General features: G+C 28.0%; 5 protein-coding genes across 17 annotated transcripts in view; 2 read left to right on the top strand and 3 right to left on the bottom strand.

The window, feature by feature from the left end:
• Positions 1–149: 149 nt before the first annotated feature.
• On the top strand, positions 150–1,737 carry LOC100742108 (homocysteine S-methyltransferase-like). Of its 2 annotated transcripts, XM_003492434.4 has the most exons (3): positions 150–269; positions 333–486; positions 569–1,737. In XM_003492434.4, the coding sequence occupies exon 3, from the start codon at positions 650–652 to the stop codon at positions 1,613–1,615; it is 966 nt and encodes a 321-aa protein (XP_003492482.1). In that variant the 5' UTR covers positions 150–269; positions 333–486; positions 569–649; the 3' UTR covers positions 1,616–1,737. The 2 variants fall into 2 exon arrangements, with proteins under 2 accessions (XP_003492482.1, XP_024226077.1); XM_024370309.2 differs by having other exon boundaries at positions 201–486.
• A 423-nt stretch (positions 1,738–2,160) lies between these two features.
• Positions 2,161–3,887, top strand: LOC100742838 (homocysteine S-methyltransferase YbgG-like). Its single transcript, XM_003492440.4, has one exon. It carries the CDS (start codon positions 2,861–2,863, stop codon positions 3,818–3,820), a length of 960 nt encoding a protein of 319 aa, XP_003492488.1. The 5' UTR covers positions 2,161–2,860; the 3' UTR covers positions 3,821–3,887.
• Positions 3,888–4,303: 416 nt separating this feature from the next.
• On the bottom strand, positions 4,304–10,184 carry LOC100741988 (leucine--tRNA ligase, cytoplasmic). Of its 2 annotated transcripts, XM_003492433.4 has the most exons (16): positions 9,939–10,184; positions 9,015–9,227; positions 8,730–8,936; positions 8,500–8,661; positions 8,179–8,423; positions 7,889–8,114; positions 7,591–7,809; positions 7,058–7,511; positions 6,843–6,981; positions 6,450–6,720; positions 6,136–6,383; positions 5,828–6,062; positions 5,451–5,708; positions 4,970–5,185; positions 4,679–4,907; positions 4,304–4,612 (listed from the first exon to the last, which is right to left on the bottom strand). In XM_003492433.4, the coding sequence occupies exons 1-16, from the start codon at positions 9,999–10,001 to the stop codon at positions 4,395–4,397; spliced, it is 3,603 nt and encodes a 1,200-aa protein (XP_003492481.2). In that variant the 5' UTR covers positions 10,002–10,184; the 3' UTR covers positions 4,304–4,394. The 2 variants fall into 2 exon arrangements, with proteins under 2 accessions (XP_003492481.2, XP_033178825.1); XM_033322934.1 differs by lacking the exon at positions 9,939–10,184 and having other exon boundaries at positions 8,730–8,908; positions 9,015–9,153.
• Positions 10,185–11,724: 1,540 nt separating this feature from the next.
• Positions 11,725–14,650, bottom strand: LOC100741872 (arginine--tRNA ligase, cytoplasmic). The gene is made up of 8 exons (XM_003492432.4): positions 14,407–14,650; positions 14,132–14,287; positions 13,816–14,041; positions 13,295–13,719; positions 13,062–13,203; positions 12,725–12,984; positions 12,451–12,643; positions 11,725–12,359 (listed from the first exon to the last, which is right to left on the bottom strand). Exons 1-8 carry the CDS (start codon positions 14,452–14,454, stop codon positions 11,785–11,787), a joined length of 2,025 nt encoding a protein of 674 aa, XP_003492480.1. The 5' UTR covers positions 14,455–14,650; the 3' UTR covers positions 11,725–11,784.
• A 459-nt stretch (positions 14,651–15,109) lies between these two features.
• LOC100741755 (protein scalloped) overlaps positions 15,110–20,329 on the bottom strand; it is a 345,993-nt gene continuing 340,773 nt past the window's right edge. For 10 of the 11 annotated variants that reach the window (XM_024370314.2, XM_033322929.1, XM_033322932.1 and 7 more), the window contains one exon: positions 19,235–19,370. In XM_024370314.2, the coding sequence (XP_024226082.1) occupies positions 19,257–19,370 (114 nt within the window). In that variant the 3' untranslated portion in view covers positions 19,235–19,256. Of the gene's footprint in view, positions 19,371–20,329 lie in introns of all 11 variants that reach the window. The other variant, XM_003492431.4, reaches the window with a different exon arrangement.

The following is a 20,329-nucleotide window of genomic DNA, read 5'->3' as shown; positions in this document are numbered from 1 at the left end:
AATAATTTTCGAAATATTATAAATATCTAGATTTAATTACAAACAAAAGTATATTTGAGACAATATATGTTTTATTTACAATATATTTAAATATTGTAATCCAACGTAAAACTCAAATTATTCAAGTTACAATGTTTTTCATAGAATACTAACTGATTTGTATTACAAATCATTACTTAAAATTTAAAATTTGTAAGAAATCATATATCGATCATTTTACACGCGATGAAATTGTTATATGTGTTACATGTTATATGCGATCGATGTAGGTATGTAATAAATTTGGTAATAATTAGAATTAATTTCCTTACAACGTTATTTTGTGATAATAGATTTTGTTTACTCCTTGTTTTAAATAACCTGGCATAAAACCACAGTTTATCCAAAGAAAAATAAATATTCAGCACTACGACAGACATGAAAGGTTATCGCAATTAAATTACAGAATTATCAAATAGCCAGTATAGTTCAACTCCGTATCCGATTGTGAGATACTTTTACTTTATTAAATACTATTAAATATTAAATTAATTTGAAATTAATCACAATATCATCATTTCATTATCAGGTTCATTATTTAAATTTTTAATAGAAATATATGATAACCTTCGTATTACACAAGACATAATTTCATTTAATATTGAAAAATATGGATATTAAGATTTTGGACGGTGGATTTAGTTCACAATTATCCACTCATATTGGTGCAAAAATTGATGGCGATCCTCTGTGGACAGCAAGATTTTTAGCGACAAATCCCAATGCAGTTTATGCTACGCATTTGGATTTTCTACGAGCAGGTGCAGATATTATTGAAACAAGTACATATCAAGCTTCAGTTCCTGATTTAATGAAATATTTATCTGTAACTGAAGAGGAAGGTATAAAATTATTACACAAAGCTGCAAATCTTGCTAAAAATGCAGTGAATGATTATATTAAAGAAATTATAGACAACAATGATATTGAAAATAAGAATCCTATCATTGCTGGCTCCTGTGGACCTTATGGAGCTAGCCTACACGATGGTTCTGAATATAATGGAACTTATGGTAAAACAACACCTCGTGATACCATCATTGAATGGCACAAATCACGTATAAATGCTCTTGTAGATGCTGATATAAATTTATTAGCACTAGAAACTATACCTTGCTGTCAGGAAGCAGAAGCATTAATTGAACTTTTAAGAGAATATCCAAACATTAAGGCATGGCTTTCATTTTCTTGCAAAAAAGACAGTCAAAACATAGTAGATGGGAGTAATTTCCAAGAAATTGCTTTACGTTGCTATAAAACGGCATTACCAGGACAAATAGTTGCCATTGGTGTAAATTGCATTGCTCCAGAAAACGTAACTCCTTTACTAAAAAATATCAATACAGGGCCAGCAAATGAGTTTATACCATTAATCGCATATCCTAATAGCGGTGAAATCTATTTACAAAGTGAAGGCTGGATAAAAAATGGAAATTCTGCTTCATTTGAAAATTTTATTCCTGAATGGCTAGAACTTGGAATACGTTATCTTGGAGGTTGTTGCAGAATGTATGCAGAAGATATAAAATCAATTAGAAAAGAAGTAAACAATTTCAAGAGGAAAAGGGAGTCATAATGGATTAACTGTTTTATTTAATCAATTATTTTAAATACGTCATTATGTTAAATCAATTATTTTTTTCCTGTTTATTTTAAGTAAAGTTTTGTGACCTATATATTAAATATTTAGAAAATATATGTATGTTTCTATATAATCTTATATTTTGACTAATATATCTTAACAAAATATATCAAAATTAATAACATCTATATATACAGGATAGTTGGTAGTACAAGCGGAAAGGGGGTGATTCTACGCGAAAAAAGAAGTCGAAGATATAGAATAAACTTTATTTTTAATTTTCTTTTTTAATTTTTCCATCGAGACAACGATCTACAGTGGGATCCGTTATAACGTACCGTACGCGTACCGAGCGAAAATTCAAAGTCGATTTTCTCGAAAACAAAGCCTCAAACGAAAAATTTTTATTCTATATTTTCGACTTCTTTTTTCGCGTAGAATCACCCCCTTTCCGCTTGTACCACCAGTTACCAACCACCCTGTATATATATTACGATTAATAATTTTCAGTTAATATTATTTGCTGCTAAGGGAGGAAAATATATATATATTTTTCATATATTCATTGCACATACATATATATTGTTATATTTTTTTTGTCATAAAACAAACTGTGTATTAGTCTCGTTTATTTGTTGTGTACTGCATTACAATAATATGAAAACACTATAAAAACCTAAATTCAACACTATTAGTAATGATAATAAAAAAACAACTTCCAATTTCTGTAACAAAAAATATCAATTAATGTTGATTATCAGTTAACGCTTATCGCATCAATGTAATTTGCTAAATTTAAAAGTGTTAGGCATACATATGATAGATATCATAACACGTAGTTTATCGTAACATACGTAAACACGTGACTAAATCTGATCTTAATGTAAAAATTGTACAGTGTAGGTACAAGAAGAAAATCAACGGTTTTTGGAACAATTATATTTAAGCTTTTGTTCATGTTAATATTTATCTCACTGATTCGTTATGGACTTTGGAATAAGTATATTTCATAAAGCCAATTGTAGAAATTATTGCCTCAGATTCGCAAACACATCTAAACGGCCAAGACGTGCGTGAAATAATAAAAGTTGGTTTTCTCGATGTTGCAATCGCATTACTATTACACAAAATTATAGTTATATTTAAAATGTTTAAAACTGAAAAATAATTTTATATTTTTACTCGTGAATAGATATCCTTGATATTAAAAATATTTGATAACAATTTTAAAAGAGAATCATGCAAGAAGTGAAGGTGTTAGATGGTGGATTTTCTACACAATTAGCAACTCATGTTGGTGATATAATAGATGGTGATCCTTTATGGACTGCACGATTTCTTGTTACGAATCCTAATGCAGTTATTTCTACGCATTTGGATTTTTTAAAAGCTGGAGCGGACATAATTCAGACAAATACTTATCAAACATCTGTTGATGGTTTTTCAAAGTATATGAACCTTTCAGAAGAGGAAGGTCTTAATTTGTTTTCTAAAGCTGTAGATTATGCTAAGGAAGCTATAAATTTATACAAAGAAGAGATAAAAAATAAAAGAAATGTTATAAATGCAAATCCACTAATTGCTGGATCAGTTGGGCCTTATGGAGCTTGTTTGCATGATGCTTCAGAATATACTGGAAAATATTGCTCAACTGTGTCAGAAGAAATTCTTATGAATTGGCACAGACCACGTATTCAAAAATTAATAGAAAGTGGCGTTGATATGTTAGCTATAGAAACAATTCCATGCAAGCAAGAAGCAAAAGCATTGGTTAAATTATTGACAGAGTTTCCAAATAGTAAAGCTTGGTTGTCTTTCTCGTGTAGCTACGATGGAAAGAGCATAGCAGATGGCTCTCATTTTCAAGATATAGCACTATGGTGTTACAAGGAAGCCTTGCCAGGACAAATTTTAGCAATTGGAGTTAATTGTATCGCACCACAAAATGTAACTTCTTTATTAAAGGGAATAAATGAAAATTGCAAACAAGACTTTATACCACTGGTAGTATATCCTAATAGTGGTGAAAAGTATACAGTAAAACAGGGTTGGGTGAAAAAAGGAGAAGGATATTGTTTACAGGAATTTATACATGAATGGCTCGATTTAGGTGTTCGATACATAGGTGGATGTTGTAGAACAAATGCTGTAGATGTGAAGAAAATACGAGCAGAGGTAGAAAAATGGAAAAGTAATTAAATGTTGAAATTCTATTATATATATTGCACATTTACGCTACAGGATAAAAATAAATCCTTAAGAATATGAGCAGAAGATTTATTAAAATATTTTTATACATATTTATAATTAATATAAAATATTTCTCCTATAATCATTTATGGATTACATTTTATATTAGATATATTTTAAGAAACTTTCATTTTTAAATGTAAAAATATATATGTATAAATAAATTATATAAGATTTTATAAATTATATAATATATATATATTTAATGATCAAGCCTAATAATATAATTAATAAAATTTAAAGGTTTTTAAATATTCTTTATAATCAAAGCTCAAACAAAGAATATGTCAAAACTATTTATTAAACATGTAAAAAATTGGTTACAGAACAGTATAAGTTTCTTATCTATCAAAATACATTCAATTTATTAATATAAATTATATATTATTTATATCATATTAAAAAAATTCACTTTTCATGTATGAAAAAATATTTAAACAAAACAAATACATACTTCAATATTGAACGTTTCACAATATTGACATTATTACAAACAGTTATACGTAATGTGAATATCTATATATTAATTCTCCAAAGACTGGAAAATATAGACCAATTCATTACCTATATAATATAAACTTCCTTCTACATTTACATTTACATTTTTGTTTTCTATATCAACATTAAATACACAATTGGGTGGAATATGAGTTTTACCTTTTAATATATTACCGGTCCTAGTCTTTATCCTCGGTCCCATGAGAGGATCATTATAGCGATACAGAGAAACTGACGATGGATCTGAAAAGAAATAGACAATTTAGTGAATAATGTAGGTTAGGTCAAATCAATTTGATTTATGCATACTCTTTATAATTTTGTTTTCTTTTAACAATCGTGATATTATATCCTCTATAGTGTCTCCATCTGCTATTATAATGTCCGTTCTAAATAAACCACTGTACTTCTGTGGATTTATGATGCATACTGACACTCCTTGCTTAGTAGAAAAATTCATGTAAGGTGCACCTGGACAACATTCTTCCTTCGTTTTTTCTGGAGCTTCATCCGTATACTTTATCATGATATCCTCTAGCTAGATGTGAATAGAAAATTATTAAACCTAATAAGAAATATTAAAAAGAATATAATACTTACATCTAATGTATTTTGAAGATATTTTTTGTTATCTTGGAGAATCTTAAACTCGTCAAAATCTAACGTTAAATTCAATGCACTTAATCCGACAAGTTGCATTTTCTCTTTCATAACTTGTACAAATGGCATTATCCGTTTCGTATGTTTTTTTAATTCCTGTAGTTTTCCCAATTCTGTTGCAATAATTTTATTTTCTGGTAGTTTATTGTCATTTTTCTGAAAAATAATTTCGCATAAAATATTTTAGTATAAACACATAAATTAATTATATTCATAATATTCACATATGGTATGAACAAATGAGTAGATTAGAGCTTAACGATTAGTAACTTAGAAAAAGATAATTAAAGCGGGTGAGAGTGCGATTAGTAAACATAGGAAATAAGAGAAAAAATACTAAGTTGGAAATATGTCCTAAGCGATAGGCGAGAATTATATATAATAATAAAATATTTCGAATATTCTATTATATATTACTTACAAGATATAAGTCTTTCATTGTAGATAAAATAGTACTTTGCCAAGGAGGATACGTTTTAGCTACCCAAATAGTACCTTGATTAGGTTTCTCTATAACTGATGTTTCATTTTTTCTCTTAGCTGCTTTCTTTGGCATTAAATAATTTTTTAAGAGAATCCTAAATGAATGAGCAGCGTCCATAAGATATTGTGATGATTTTATAAGAACTTCATCTATTTCGCCTACTTGGGGCCATTTGGCATTTAATATACTACCTTCCTGTAAAAATGATATTTCATTACTTTTAACATTAATAAGTTCATTATTGAATTTTATTTATTTCATTTAAATTTGTTGTAGTCATTGCTTAGAAGTTGTATTAAGTAGAAAAAACTTACTTTACCAATTAGAGACCACACATGTTCTGCTACATGTGGACAAATTGGAGACAAGAGAATAATTTGAAGTTCTATGAATTTCATAATTAATGTCCAACTAATGCCATCTAGAGAACTCAATTGTAAATATTTATCTCTTGCTGCTTGTAATTCAAAGAATCCTGTTCTTAGTGCTTCTTTGTATAACATTTTCGAATAATTTTCTCCAGTTTCTTGTATCTTCAGGTTCATTTCACTGACAATTGTGAGCTTAATATAGATTTTATAAATTTTTCAAAATGAGACTTTATAAATATTTTCATAAGTACCTTTCGAAAACTTTGTCATTAAATGTAGATGATTGTCTTTGTTTATAGGTATCTTTCGAATCCAATACTTCTTTAACCCATTCAATAAAATTATATAATCTAAGAATTCCAGCATCAGCCATGTTTTCTACGAAATTAGCATCTTCTACTGAATCGCCAGCATCGGCTAGACAAAGTCGCATACCATCTGCAGAAAACTTCTCTACAGCTTCAGTAAGTGTCAAGAAGTTACCCTCTGATTTAGACATCTAAGAAAATTACTTGTTATTTTCTCAAGTAATTGTGAGATGTATTAAGAAAATCATATTTCTTACCTTTGCTGAATTTAAGAGGAGATGACCATTTGCTCTGATACCTTTTGGCCATAACTCAGATTGTTTAGGCCAGATTGCAATATGATTATAAATGAAGAACGTTAGATGATTTTGTACTAAATCTTTCCCAGATACTCGTAAATCTACTGGATACCAATAATGAAATTCACGTCGCATATGATCTAATGCCTCTTTCTTTATATCTGTTTTTGGAAACTTTACATCTTTGAAAAATATATAATCCCATACTTCGGATGTCATTTCATTAGCCCTATAAAAAAATAATTCAAACATAATTTCTTTTTATAAAAAAAGCTAATGTTAATTAATAAATAACTAAAAGTCAATGTTAAAGCAAATAATAATAATTTTAGTAGAAATTTGGAATTTTACTTTATATTGTAAGTATTTGGTTTGTCGCCTTTGAAAGTCCCTCCTTGTAATAAATGTGCCACGGTATAATAAGCCATGTATATTGTTGAGTCTGAGAGTGATTCTATCAACCAACTTTCATCCCATGGTAATCTAGTACCTAGAATTTATACTTATAATACTATATGCTAGATAAATTACATAACGTCTTTTCCTTTCGAAGTATGTAATCTTACCAAGTCCGTAAGTTCTTGAACATGCATATTCATGTAACCAATTAAGACAGGCTATAAAATTCTTCCTCACTTCTTCATGGAAGGTATTGAGATTATTTAAAGCTTCCATTGCTTCGTTTCTCCAAGTTTCTTCACCATAATCCAAATACCATTGGTTACATAAAGCTACTACACACTCATCATTTGATCGGGAGATTATAGTTTTTTCAGGTTCATAATATATAACTGCTTTTCCTTCATTTATCAATTCTTTTTGTATTAGCTTTTTAACTTCTTGAATTTTTTTTCCTTTATATGGACCAACTAGCAATATACCATCATAAAATCCTTTCAGATATACCATTTCTTTGGCTTCTAATAGTTTAGCTGTGTCATTTTGAGATTGGATTTTTAGCTTATTGTATAAAAATACCGCAGATAAATTCCCGAATTCGGGTATTTCGAGAATAGATATCTATCATATACAATTTTGTTAATTACATTTTGGCTTATAATTTGATACCTTTATTATTATAAAAATACATTACACTTACAGGATCATAAGGCAGCACCATTTCATCAGTTATACCATATTTCTCTCTAAGAGCTTGTTTCTTTTTTAGATCCGTTAAAGCTGCATAATCATCAGGAGAATCGCTAGGTACAGAGGTAACAATTCCAGTACCTTTGTTTTCTTTAATAGTTAACATTGGTAATGTGTAAATCACTTTATTAAATGTAAGAGGTGCTTCTAGTGGTAGTCCTAATATGTCCTATCAATTTTATATTATTTATTACATGATATCATTATAAGCAGATTTTTCCTTATAAATAGTAAAGAAGGAATATTACTTTTCCAGTAAGTTCTAATGCAATTTGTATCTTCCCCTCCTCTTTAAAGAAATCTTGGTAAGCCATATTTCGAGCTGCTCTTTTTGTTGAAATATAAACATCTCCATTCAATAGTGTATAAGCAATGTAATTTATATCTGGATGAATCCAGCAATTTGTTTGACCATACATTGTTTCTGGTCTTAAAGTTCCAGCTACTAAATAAACTGATTTGCCAGAAAGAGATCTATAGGAATATATGAAATGTTCAATATTTAGATCAAATTTTGTAAATTTTTTGTAATACCTACTTTAAACTTGGAGGATAAGGTTCTCGTAGTTTCATTTTAATTAGTGTATATTCTTGTGGTCCTACACCTTCTCCAATTGATCTGTCGTGATCCATACAAGGTTGTCCATCTTTTGGTGAATAAATCGAATATCTTTTGCCATATTTTATTTTGTTTCTAGCTTTTAGATGTTGAAATTGCCAACGCACAAATGAATCAAAGAATGGGTTTGCATCAGTTGTAATAAATGTTCTGCGCCAATCCACCTAGAAGAAGTTTCACATTGTTTCTTTTTTAAAAAATTATTACATATTTATTATCAAGTTATATATTTTTTCTTACATGTAGACCAATTGATTTTAGATCTTTCACAGCAAGAGGTGGAAAATAGTCTAACCAATATGTAGCATCAGCAAATTTCTTGATATCCTCATCTTTTAAGCCAAGTGTTTGCATAATTTGCCATTGATATTTTGCAGTAACATTTTTTGCAACTGCTTTACTCTAAAAGTAATAATCATTTAAGAAATAACATATACGAATATTTTATGAATTAATAATGGATTCTTTACTTTTGTTCCTTTGCTTTTATCTTTTATTACTACATCTTCTATAACTTCCTCAATTCTCTTTTCGTTTGGAAATTGTGGTGGATATCCATATAATTCCATTTCTCTCTTTAACTTATCAGCACATGCTTTAATAGGCATACCAGTACAATGAAAGCCAAATGGAAAAAGGACTTTCTTCCCTAAAAGACGGTTGTATCTTATCGCAAACTATAAGTTATACAATAAATTAAAACTCTTATTTAATTTATATTTGTATAAATTATCTTGTTATTATAAAATGCTTACCTCACATTTTGATAATGAAAATGTGTGACCAAGATGAAGTCTTCCATTCATGTAAGGAAAAGGAAATGTTGCAAGAAACTTTTCGTCAGAATTTGTCTTTGGTTCCAAAGGTGCATCTGCCTCAAATATTTTTTCAGCTTCCCATTTTGTTTGCACATCTCTCTCAATTTTTTGAAGATACTCTACTTTAAATGTCCCCTTCCTTTCTGTTGCCTATTTGTAACAAATAATTATAAATATTAGGTTGGTATATATGAAATGTTGTTTCTTTGAAATTTGAATTTGACACACCAATATTAAATATTAAATTTTATTTTATTGTCAATCACATAAGAAATTATAATCAATATTAAGAATATTTACAATGAATATGAAAATTTAATAATTAGCTGCCATTAATAATCAAAATACTCGAGAAATTTTTTTATGAAATCTTAAATTTAGAAAAATGCCATAAAAGCTTTTAGAAACATAAATTTAGTGTTTGAGAAGGTTAAAAACCTATTTCGTTTGGATAATTTTTAATGCATAAATTATTTTTAAAAATATTGTAAATAAAGTTTGTATCATAAATTCTTATTTTATACAGCATGTAAATTTAATAAATAATTTTAACTAAAAAAACTTCCAATTTTAATAAATAAGTAAATATATAAATTAAAATATAAAAATTATACAAATAAGTTAAAATATGGATTTATTAAATAAGATTTAATTAACATTTAAAATAAAGCAATTAATCAAACAAAATAGTTCTCTGTTTAAGTAATACAAGCTAAGTGATTGAATTTTATTAATTACAGCTGGTACATTTTATCCCTATAGAGGTTATTTATCTTAAATTGTCAATTACTATTCAGATTCTGATTAAGTACAGTAATAATGAATGAATATAGTTTCCAAAAAAGTAGTATTAGTACGTACCATTTTGTTAAAGTTACAAGTTCCAACAAAATCTGACTTAAGTACGTAAGTGTTGAATACCATGTGTTAACGTTCTTACAAGATACTGAACAGGTTCAATAGAAAATGATGCAATTTACACAGAACATTAGATTCGAATAGAATCAAACATACTATAAACTCTTATAGTCCAAGTTACAGTACCGCGCCAAAATAATTTACTTATAATTCTCAATGAGAATTGATTGTAAATAGTCTACCAAATAAAAAAAAAATTTACACAGGTAAACGAATAGATGATAAATGTTTCATTAAGTGATACAGTGCTTGATAAAACATAAAAGTAAAATTTTTAAACAAATTTTACTGAACTATATAAAGAAATCTATATCAGAAAAAAATATTTTCATGTATATTTAAAGTTATCCATATATTTTATTTAAAAAGTTTTTAGTTTATAGCTAAAGTAATGATAAGAAATACTTATTTATCAATTTAAAATATGTATTTCATTACGTATTATCACAAAAAGGCAACGGTGGCAATGAAACAGATTTGGGGAATTGATCAAAAGAAATTCAAAGAGATTATAATAAAAAAATACGAATGTTCGATTGTCTATATACGGGACAGAAATCTGGGAATGGAAAGAATGGAACAGCATAGAAGCGGTACAAGATAAATACTTGAAATGGATCTTAGGATTTGATTGGAATACACCCAGATATGTAGCAAAAGAAGAAACTAAAAGAATGAAATTGAGAGTAGAGACATAAAGGAGAGCGGTGATATTCGAAGAAAAAATAAAATGGGAGTCTGACAATGAAATCCTAAAAGAATGTTTTGAAGGAGATAGAAAAATGACAAGATAAGAAGGCAAAATGGGAAGAAGAAAGGAAAAAGTATTATCAGAGAAATAGAATAGCAACGAAAGAAGTAAAGACGAAAAGCGAGGGAGGAATCAGTATAGCGATGGAAACGATAATGAGAAATGTATATATATATATATATATATAAGGATAATGGTAATTCAATAAAATACAAGGATTGTAATATGATAAATGATATAAGGAATTGCGCGCGGTTGGATTGCCAAGATACTTAACGGAAAGAGAAAGTAAAGCAGAAAAGAAGCAAAAGATCATAGCAAGGTTTAGATACGGGAATGGGGAACTAGACAACAAATATTAAGAATCGAAATAAAATGAAACATGCAGATTTTGTGAAAAAGAATGTGAAACAGTGGAATATGTAACGAGGAGATACAAGAAATTAGGAAATTACGAATCTGGGAAGGCATACACATGGACGGAGGTATCTACCGAAAAAAAAGAAAAAAAAATTTGCAATTCAAGGGAGCAAAGGGAGGGAAATAATCATGAGCAAGGAACCACGCTAGAAAGCAGACATAGGACAACAACGAAAAATATAGTAAATAAATGTTATCAAAATATAGTATAACAAGAAGTAAATGTAAGATGTATGTAGAACACATTGTATCCCTTGCAATGGCGAAAGGCAAGCAATAACATTTTACATTACGTATTAACAGAAAGAAAATTTAGCTACACGTTAAAATTTACAGCGCGGTAAAATTTATATAAAAATGCAAGATTTTTATATATTTAAGAATTAGTTTCATAAAATGAAAGTAAAAGATAGTATATTAGAATAAACACCAATCTTCAATAAATATGAAAACAAATAAGTTTTTAGTAAATAAAAGGTTTTATTTATCGTATTTAATTTATTTATATTTATAAAACATATTTTAAGAAGCATAAATGGTATTAATTTTACTTCACAGTTCTTTATAAACAATACAGATTTTATTGTTATTCCACATTATACGTTTATATAAATATGCTTACATACGTGTAACTGATTTTAAGCCTAGTATCGAAAAACATTTTTCCATTATAATTGCAGTAGCTTCTGTTAATAAAATACGGCCGATATTCACGTTCACTATCTCCCCAAGTTCGTTTTTTTCAACGCAATAACAGTTATCATAAAATTCCGAAAAAGCGCATGAAATCTCGTAACAATACTCGCAGAGGTGATGCAAATATAAATTGTTTGTAATTTTTATTAGTACATCAGGAAATTTAATTAATACTTTGGCTAACTTCCACTCCTTCTCGTGTTCTAGTGAAATTGGAGTATCCTCTGCTATTTTACGTAATTTTTCCTGCGAAATATTAGCAGCCCTTGCAATAGAACGTATTCTTGTTAAAGCATATAGCAAGTACACTGCAGTATTGCCTTTATCTTCCAACATTTTATCAAAAGAAAATACGTATTCGTGATTTCTGTTGTGCGATAAGTCTGCATACTTTATGCACCCATAAGCAATAGATTCTTGAGCAATTTTTAATTCTTCTTCCGTAAGTACTTTGTCACGTTCCTTTTCTATCAGTTTCTCTAATGCTCTCTTCAAACCTTAAATAATAAATAGGGATGTGAAAAAATTGTCCTAACTATAACATGATGAATATTTTATAAGGTTTCATAACTTTAGAAAGTAAATTACCTTCATCAAGTAAATCACTTAATTTTACTGTATCTCCAGATCTAGTTTTAAATTTCTTTTTATCATTGCCAAGAACTACACCAAATCCAACGTGGTCTATTCTATGACGACTTTCTATAATACTTGCTCGCTTAGCACAGTTCTTTAATACTTGAAAATGCATAGATTGACCAGCATCTGTTACATATATTACCTATATATAAATAGAATAGACACAGATATAAAAATAATATATTTTACTAAAATATAATATTGAAATATATGCAAAATATACCCAATCTGCTTTTTCTTCTTCTATACGTTGCTTAATAGCCGCCATGTCTGACGTATCATAAGTAAAACCACCATCGGATTTTACAATGGTCAGAGGAATTTCATTGTTCTCTTTGCTCCACATTACTTTTCGTCCTTCATCTTCTTCTAATAGCCCTTTCGCTTCTAAGTCTTTTACTATAGCTTCCATATGCTTTTGATAAAAAGATTCCCCTCTTTCTATCAACTTGATATCTAGACGAGTGTATATCTTCTCGAATTCTATATTTAAAACATAGGTATTTTACATTACAGTTATAAATATTCCAGTTTTTTAATTTTCGCTTCGATTGTTTTACCTTTTCTGGAAACATCACAAATTAGTTGCCATGCTTTTATCATATCAGAATCAAATGCTTGCAACTTAACAACACAGTTGTAAGCGCGCTTTTTAAATTCTTCATCTCCATCAAATCTCGTCTTTGATTCCTTATAAAAACTCTACAAATTTTATAATAATTTATTAAAATAGTTCTTTACAATTATAATATACATAGAGCTAATTGTAAAATAAAAATGTATTTAGAATTACTTGAAGATCCGTAATAGGTGGAGAGATAGATAAATAATCAGGGAACTTATCTTGAAGATGCGCTATCAACATTCCAAATTGAGTACCCCAGTCACCAATATGATTTATTCTCAATACATCGTGTCCTAAAAATTCTAACAATCTTGCGATGCTATCTCCAATTATGGTAGATCTTAAATGTCCAACATGCATTTCTTTAGCGATATTGGGACTAGAGAAATCTACAATTACTTTTTGTTTTTTTGTATATGGTGGAAATGCTTCCCCATTTTTTACTAATGTGTTTAAGGTTGATTGTGCAAATTCCCTTTTTAAATATATATTTATGAAACCTGCACCATTGACTTCCAACTTGGAGATTAAGCTTGATTCTTCCACTTTTGACATAATGTTCTTTGCAACATCTTGCGGCTTTGTTCGAATTTCTGTAAAAATATAAAAATAAGTATATCAATATACCCAATATATTCAAATTTAATATTGACATTATTATATATCAATATTTGTACGATGTCTCTTACCATTGTTATTGAGTTGTTTAGAAAGTGGCATGGCACTGTTACATTGGTAATCTCCAAATTTTGGATTATTACTAGATGTTATAATTACTGGAGGGTCACAAACATCAGGATATGCAACTGAGATTGCTTCCTTAAATAAATTAGATAGCGTATCATATATACTGATTACATTGTTCTCTGTCATTTTCAATTTGTTTCCTAACTTTGCTCTTTCAGCTTTGACAGTCTGTTAAGATCAAACAAGAATGGATCATTATTTTGTTCACAATAAAATGAAAGTCATAAAATTATTAGAAGTATTTTAGATAAAACAGACCCTCTTTAGGATAGCCACTCTGTATTTTAATTTAATATTTTCTTGTTCTAATTTTACATATTCATCTATAGGCACAGAATTTATCATAAAATTATTAGTTGTGACATTTTGTCGTAAAAATTCAATTTCTTTCCTTAAAAGAGCTATTTCTGTTTCCTGCAATGTACATATGTAAACTTTATAACCTATATAGTTAAATGACAACTTCAAAGATTACATTTCGCAAATTTTGTTAAATTCTTAAACAGCAAATACAAATCAATAATGTACTTTACCGCCTCGGTTGCTCTTTTGTGGAAATTTTCCAAATTTATGGTGGTCATTCTATTAAAAGTTTACTTTCGGAGATTTTACAAAAATAATGCACGTGGATCTTCCAAAAAATCTGATTTCACCGTTACTTAATCCAAAATTCGGAATCAGATCATATTAATAGTAAATTACAAATGTAAATAATATATAATATGAAATCAAATGTAAGAAAAAGATTTAAAAGATTTTCATAATTCTATGTATATAGAGATATCTGTGTACATGTGTACTTATTTAAATTATAGTTCATATAAATTAGCGGGTCTTCTTACAGAAAATATTTGCATAATTTTATTGTACAAAAATACAAATGTATTCAATAAAAAACTAAAAAGTCATTTAATTGACGACATATATATTAATTTTTTTCGGAAAAATACATTTAATCGATAAATAAACATAATTTACCTGCTAAAGAGCAGGAATTTTTCATAATTGCTTATGCAATATCTGTATAACTTTTAAGAAAAAAATTTGAAATTAATTTAAATGATAAAAAATATATTAATTTTTATTCAAAATTATACATGTAATGGAACGTGAATTAAAATAAAATGAATGGAATTACTAAAAAGATATAATTGTAAATTGTAAAATATTATAGGATGTAAAACAAAACAGATTTTGTTGACTAAATTACTTAAAAGGGTAGTTAAAGAAATAGAATTTCTTTTTATATCAATTATTTATTTTCCATACAAATTATAAACATGTTTTTCAAATACTGTACATATACTGAATTCTATTATATTTTTAAACCTCTAATTTAATGATATATCATTTCGTTCTTTATTTACTTGTTAAATCAACTACTTTGATCCTCGTTTCGTTTTATTTATGATAATATACAGGTAGATCCCATTCTTTCTGATCATTACTTCATTTAATCATTTTTATAATCAAGCTCAATTCTTTGATATGGCAGTTCCAGGATATGAAGAATATAAATTGCAAATAGATCAGTGAGTTTCCTATTTTTGTAAATAATTTAGCTATTATAAGAATCATAGTCGATGTTTTCATAGAGATAGTAATTTCGTAAAGTTAAAATTAAAAAAATTGAATTATTTTCAAATCAATATTTATTTAATACATTATCAATATTTATTTAAAAACATTAATATTTCGACTATTTTATTACTGTAATTTTTAATGACTAAACAAATTACCATAAACAAATAATTTTTACACACGAGTCTCTATGAAAATACTGACGAAAAACTACTACACCTTTTTTTAATTTCAAAAGATTTTACGGTTTACAATAAATGAATTTTTTGTTCTCGTCAAAGTATTTTATGCAGTACACAAAACGTAATCACTGGAACTTTTTCTTTTGATGATTTCTTTTTTATGTAAATATGTACAAAGATATTTAACAAATTTCGTCGGTTTGTCATCGATCGTATCATGTATTGTGTACAGTGCAAATCCTTTCATTTCCTTCCTAATCTACTTCTGCGTTTTTTATCTTTATGGATTTCAATTTTTTTCCTTTTTATCTGATATCATCAATATAGAGTGAGAGAGTGCTATTTTCTATCTTCACAGAAGACATAGATAAATATATATTTTTATAATCTTTCCTTATAAATGTAATTCGCTTATTTTAAAATCATTATTCGTTAATGTTAATAATATTAGTGTCGGTGCTTCTTTTTTGCGATTTCAAACTCCTCCCTTTTTTCCTCGTAATTTTCCTTTTTTGTTAAAGTAAAAATTCGCATAACCAAAACGATATTTGAGTATCTTCTAAATATATTGCATAATTCCTTGCTTTTTTAATAATAACGATTTATTTCGGGTCGAGTTAGAACCATCAAATGTTTCTTTATTTAATTAACATCAACAAATTCATTCTCATCGCAATGTATTATTATTTTCGTTTCATATTCTTCCATTTTATGTTTTTCTATATAAATACTCTTCAAATATTAATAATTATTAGTAACAAAAACTAACAATCAAATTTGAAATCAGTCACGATTTCCGAAATTATATTAATGGTTCCAACTCCGCCTTAATATAGACACAATTTAGCGCAAAATTACAATTTATAGATATAATACGTAAAAACGAATCTTACAATGAATTATTACAAAAAAAAGGTAACAATAAGTAAAAACTGCGAAAATTGTGAAAGCTGCCAGTTACTGAACGAAAGCCACATATATTATTATTTAAATATGTAAGTTCCTTCGTTATTCAGTCAATCACTTAGCGAATTTAATTCTCATCCCGAATAAAAAGTGACATATTTCTGACTAAAAGAGAGATCAAAATACATTGCCACTTGTTGCGTAAAAATTAATTAAAGTAAAGAATACAGTAAGTATTAATTATTTCCTTAAAAGTATACATAATTTGTTTCTGTATTATCTTAATATTCACTGCTCCATAGGCAAGTCCTGTTTCAGAACAAGGAATTGATCAGATTAAAGAATACGAAAAAAAGATTCCTGTGCATTCACAATATGTGTAGTCTCTGTGAGAGATGTGATTAAATAAAATTAACTGTAGGATTTTTAATATATGGTCCTCTACTCTTTTATGTGATCGTTACTGAAAAACAGAATCTGAATGTCAAACATTTCTGGTCCATACATCGAAATGATATTAAGTACGAAACATAAACAAGGTTTTGAATGAACTCTGTTGAAAGTGCGCTCAAATTTAGAGAGCTGCGATGAAGTCACGTTATTACGTAGTACTTGTTCATCAAAAAACTGGAGAATCACGCTCAAGGATCGGATTTTATTTTTATGCTCTTGAACTAATTTCAATGTTCTCCGATTGAAAAGCATTAAGATGATTGTATCACCAAGTTAGAGAGAAGAATATCTCTGTTCGATGGACGTCGTCCGTATCTAGTGCGCGCAATCGATAGAATCTGATGTACTCGCTTCAGTAAATGTGTAGTAGAAAGATAAAAACAAACGAAGTACGCTAAGTAAGAAAAGTCATTCGTGTAAGAACTATAGAAAGAGGAAAAGAACAAAAAAAGGAGAATAAGGAAGAAAGATTTTAGAGTAAGAAATAAAATGATTACAGGAAATACAAACACATCCCTCTAATCTAAATGTCGCTGCCTAAGAGTGGGTGGGTTTGCACAGCTGTAAGTGCGTTTATTAAAAGACTCTTCCAAAAAGTAAAAATCATTATTTTCTTTCATCTGATCATTGAGGATTAAAAAGCTTTGCAGCAAAAAATTCTTACCGTTAGTTGTAATACAGCTAAGAAAAAAAAGAAGAAAAAACAGTTCTACCAACAAAAAGCTTAAGAAAAGATCTGTTGTAATGATTACTCTTCAACCTTACTTGGTTGGATAATTAAAAAAAGAGAAAAAGAGAACTATAATGATAATTGTAAGCAAGGAAACTTAAGAAATCATAATGGCATTATCTCTCTATTCAACTTCCATTTCGTTTAAAACTTAGAAATCACTTAGATAACTTTATACACGATCATTTATAACAATGTAAATCGTAATCATTGCATTAATATTTAACATATATATTCTTATATGTAATATATGTATATCTGTGTGTGGATGTCTTGTCTGATCTATTTCCTAGTTTAATAATAAAACTATAATACTAAATTATGTTGGTACCACGCCTTTCCGAGATCAGAGTCTGTTTCTCATATTATTCTTATTTTTTATGTATTTTTTCTATTTTTTTCTCTTCTTCATTTTGGTATACATACACTATATATCCCCGACACGCATTTTTTTCCATACCAAATTTATTGTCGTTAATTTCAACTTAACTTTTATTATATCTCTTTTATTAAAATCGCGACAAATTCGATCGTTTGCAAGCGAATGACGGAATATTCATAAAATATATATATTTTATATATATATATATATATGATTATATCTGTTTTAATATAAAATTTACAATTTCGTCATCTGGAACGCGCTTCCTGCGGACCACAAGCAGGAAATCCTTTCCACGATACGTTAAAACACGCGTACCAATTCTTTTTGTTTTTAGTACAATTTCTTTCAGCTTTTTGAATCAAACTCAAGCTCGGGCTGGCCAGTACTTCGAACGTGTGAAGGTGTACATGTATCCCTGTATGTATGTGTAATATATTTATGTATCGTGTATTTCAAGTTCTCTTTAAGGAGTTTTATAGAAAATGTTCGGAAATACTGAACAAAACAACACCTAATTAGAATTAAAAATTACATGATAAGATTAAAAATCATGCAAAAAAAGTACATTTATACAACAATCGCCCAATCTACTTTCTGTTTGTAAAAATAAACATCGAATAAACACATGATTCTATATGTTTCATATATATTTTTTCCCTTCATTTAATAACAGAACATTTTCGATAGAAACTCTGTTATACATAGATGCGAAATGTATGTACTCATGTATAGTAAGAGCGTGTTTACAATCATGTATTCACGCTTAACCCCTTGAAGCGTACATTTTAATGACCTTCACAAAAATTTACAATTTAGAAAAAATGAGAAAATAAAATCTTAGAAATATTTACATATTTCATATGTAGGTGAATTAAAATCAAATTTTGGTATTCACACAATGCATGATATGAATATTATATTTATTCTACAAATATCATATTTATATCCCTGGTGAAGGATGAAAAAACGAATGTGGGATGAAATAAAAAGAACTTAATATTGGTGGTTGTATAAAATAACCATAACACTTTAAAGGGTTAACATTTTTATGTATAATCGTGTGTATGCGCGTATGGATGAATTTTTTTATGTGATGGTAGGCACTGATGGGGGTGGATGGCTGCATGGCGAGCAGGTTCAAGCAGGCTAATCCTTGATCAATCTGTATATGTGATGCTGTGCACCGTGCTCGGACGTCGACACCTCAAACACGTATGCTGTGCACAATAAAGTTTCCTGCGTATCCCTGTTCGTTACAACCTGCAATTTAAAATAAGAAATCAGAACATTTTGATACTTATAAAAAAAGAGGGTAGTAGATCGATTTTGCACATCGCTGCCGAAAGCTTAAACAACAATTTAGAACACACAGTGTGAACTCAGAATTGTTTCTTTCTGCTTTAGTACGTTTAATTTAAAATATATGTATATTAGATGTATTTAATTCTTCAATTGCGTATTTTTTCTGCTACAGTATATTTAATTTTTAGAAACAGCAGAAAGAGCACATAATTTAAAAATTAAATATACTCCATATTTTTACGTAAATTATTTACGTAAATTCTGTATAGCATAGAATTTTAGAAACAACATTTAGAAAAGTAAATAATTATGTATTACTTTATTTGAATAAGCAATTGATTTTTCTTCGAGTTATATTTTACTACTTAGCTGTGAAATATATTCTTATTATTATTATTGTTTAGCCCGTGCCTTTCGGCTTGGACGAACTTTCGGTTTTACATCTCTTATGTCTAATTTCCCTTCTTATATGTCTAGCTGTGAAATATAATAATTCCTTATTTTATTTAATATTTTGTATTTGAAGAAATATTTTCTGAAATAATATTTGAAATAATTCCTGATTCTACTATGGCAAAACTGTCAATTCCATTAAGCTGTAAAAAAGATTTACCTATATTGTCTATAACTCAAACATATGGAAAAAATATAAAAAATTTTAATTAATATTAAAATCAAAATTATTCGTTATTTTGTTTAAAGGAGTTAATTAAAATTATTATGTATTTGTACTTGGAAATGATTTATTTATTTAAAGTATGTAATAACAGATAATATTTTAAATTACTTCACACTTGTAGTCGATTAAGTGATTATGTACAGTAGCTACAAAATGTACAAATAGTACATACATATTTGTATATACCTTTATTTTTCAATAAAGCGTTTTTTATTAGGTTCTTAAGTACGAAATTTTT

This window comes from Bombus impatiens, unplaced genomic scaffold, assembly GCF_000188095.3.
Source record: "Bombus impatiens unplaced genomic scaffold, BIMP_2.2 scf_0733, whole genome shotgun sequence".
In the NCBI taxonomy this organism is placed as follows: Eukaryota; Metazoa; Arthropoda; class Insecta; order Hymenoptera; family Apidae; genus Bombus; species Bombus impatiens.
The sequence above is the reverse complement of the archived record's forward strand: the minus strand, read 5'-3'. Positions and strand labels throughout refer to the sequence as shown.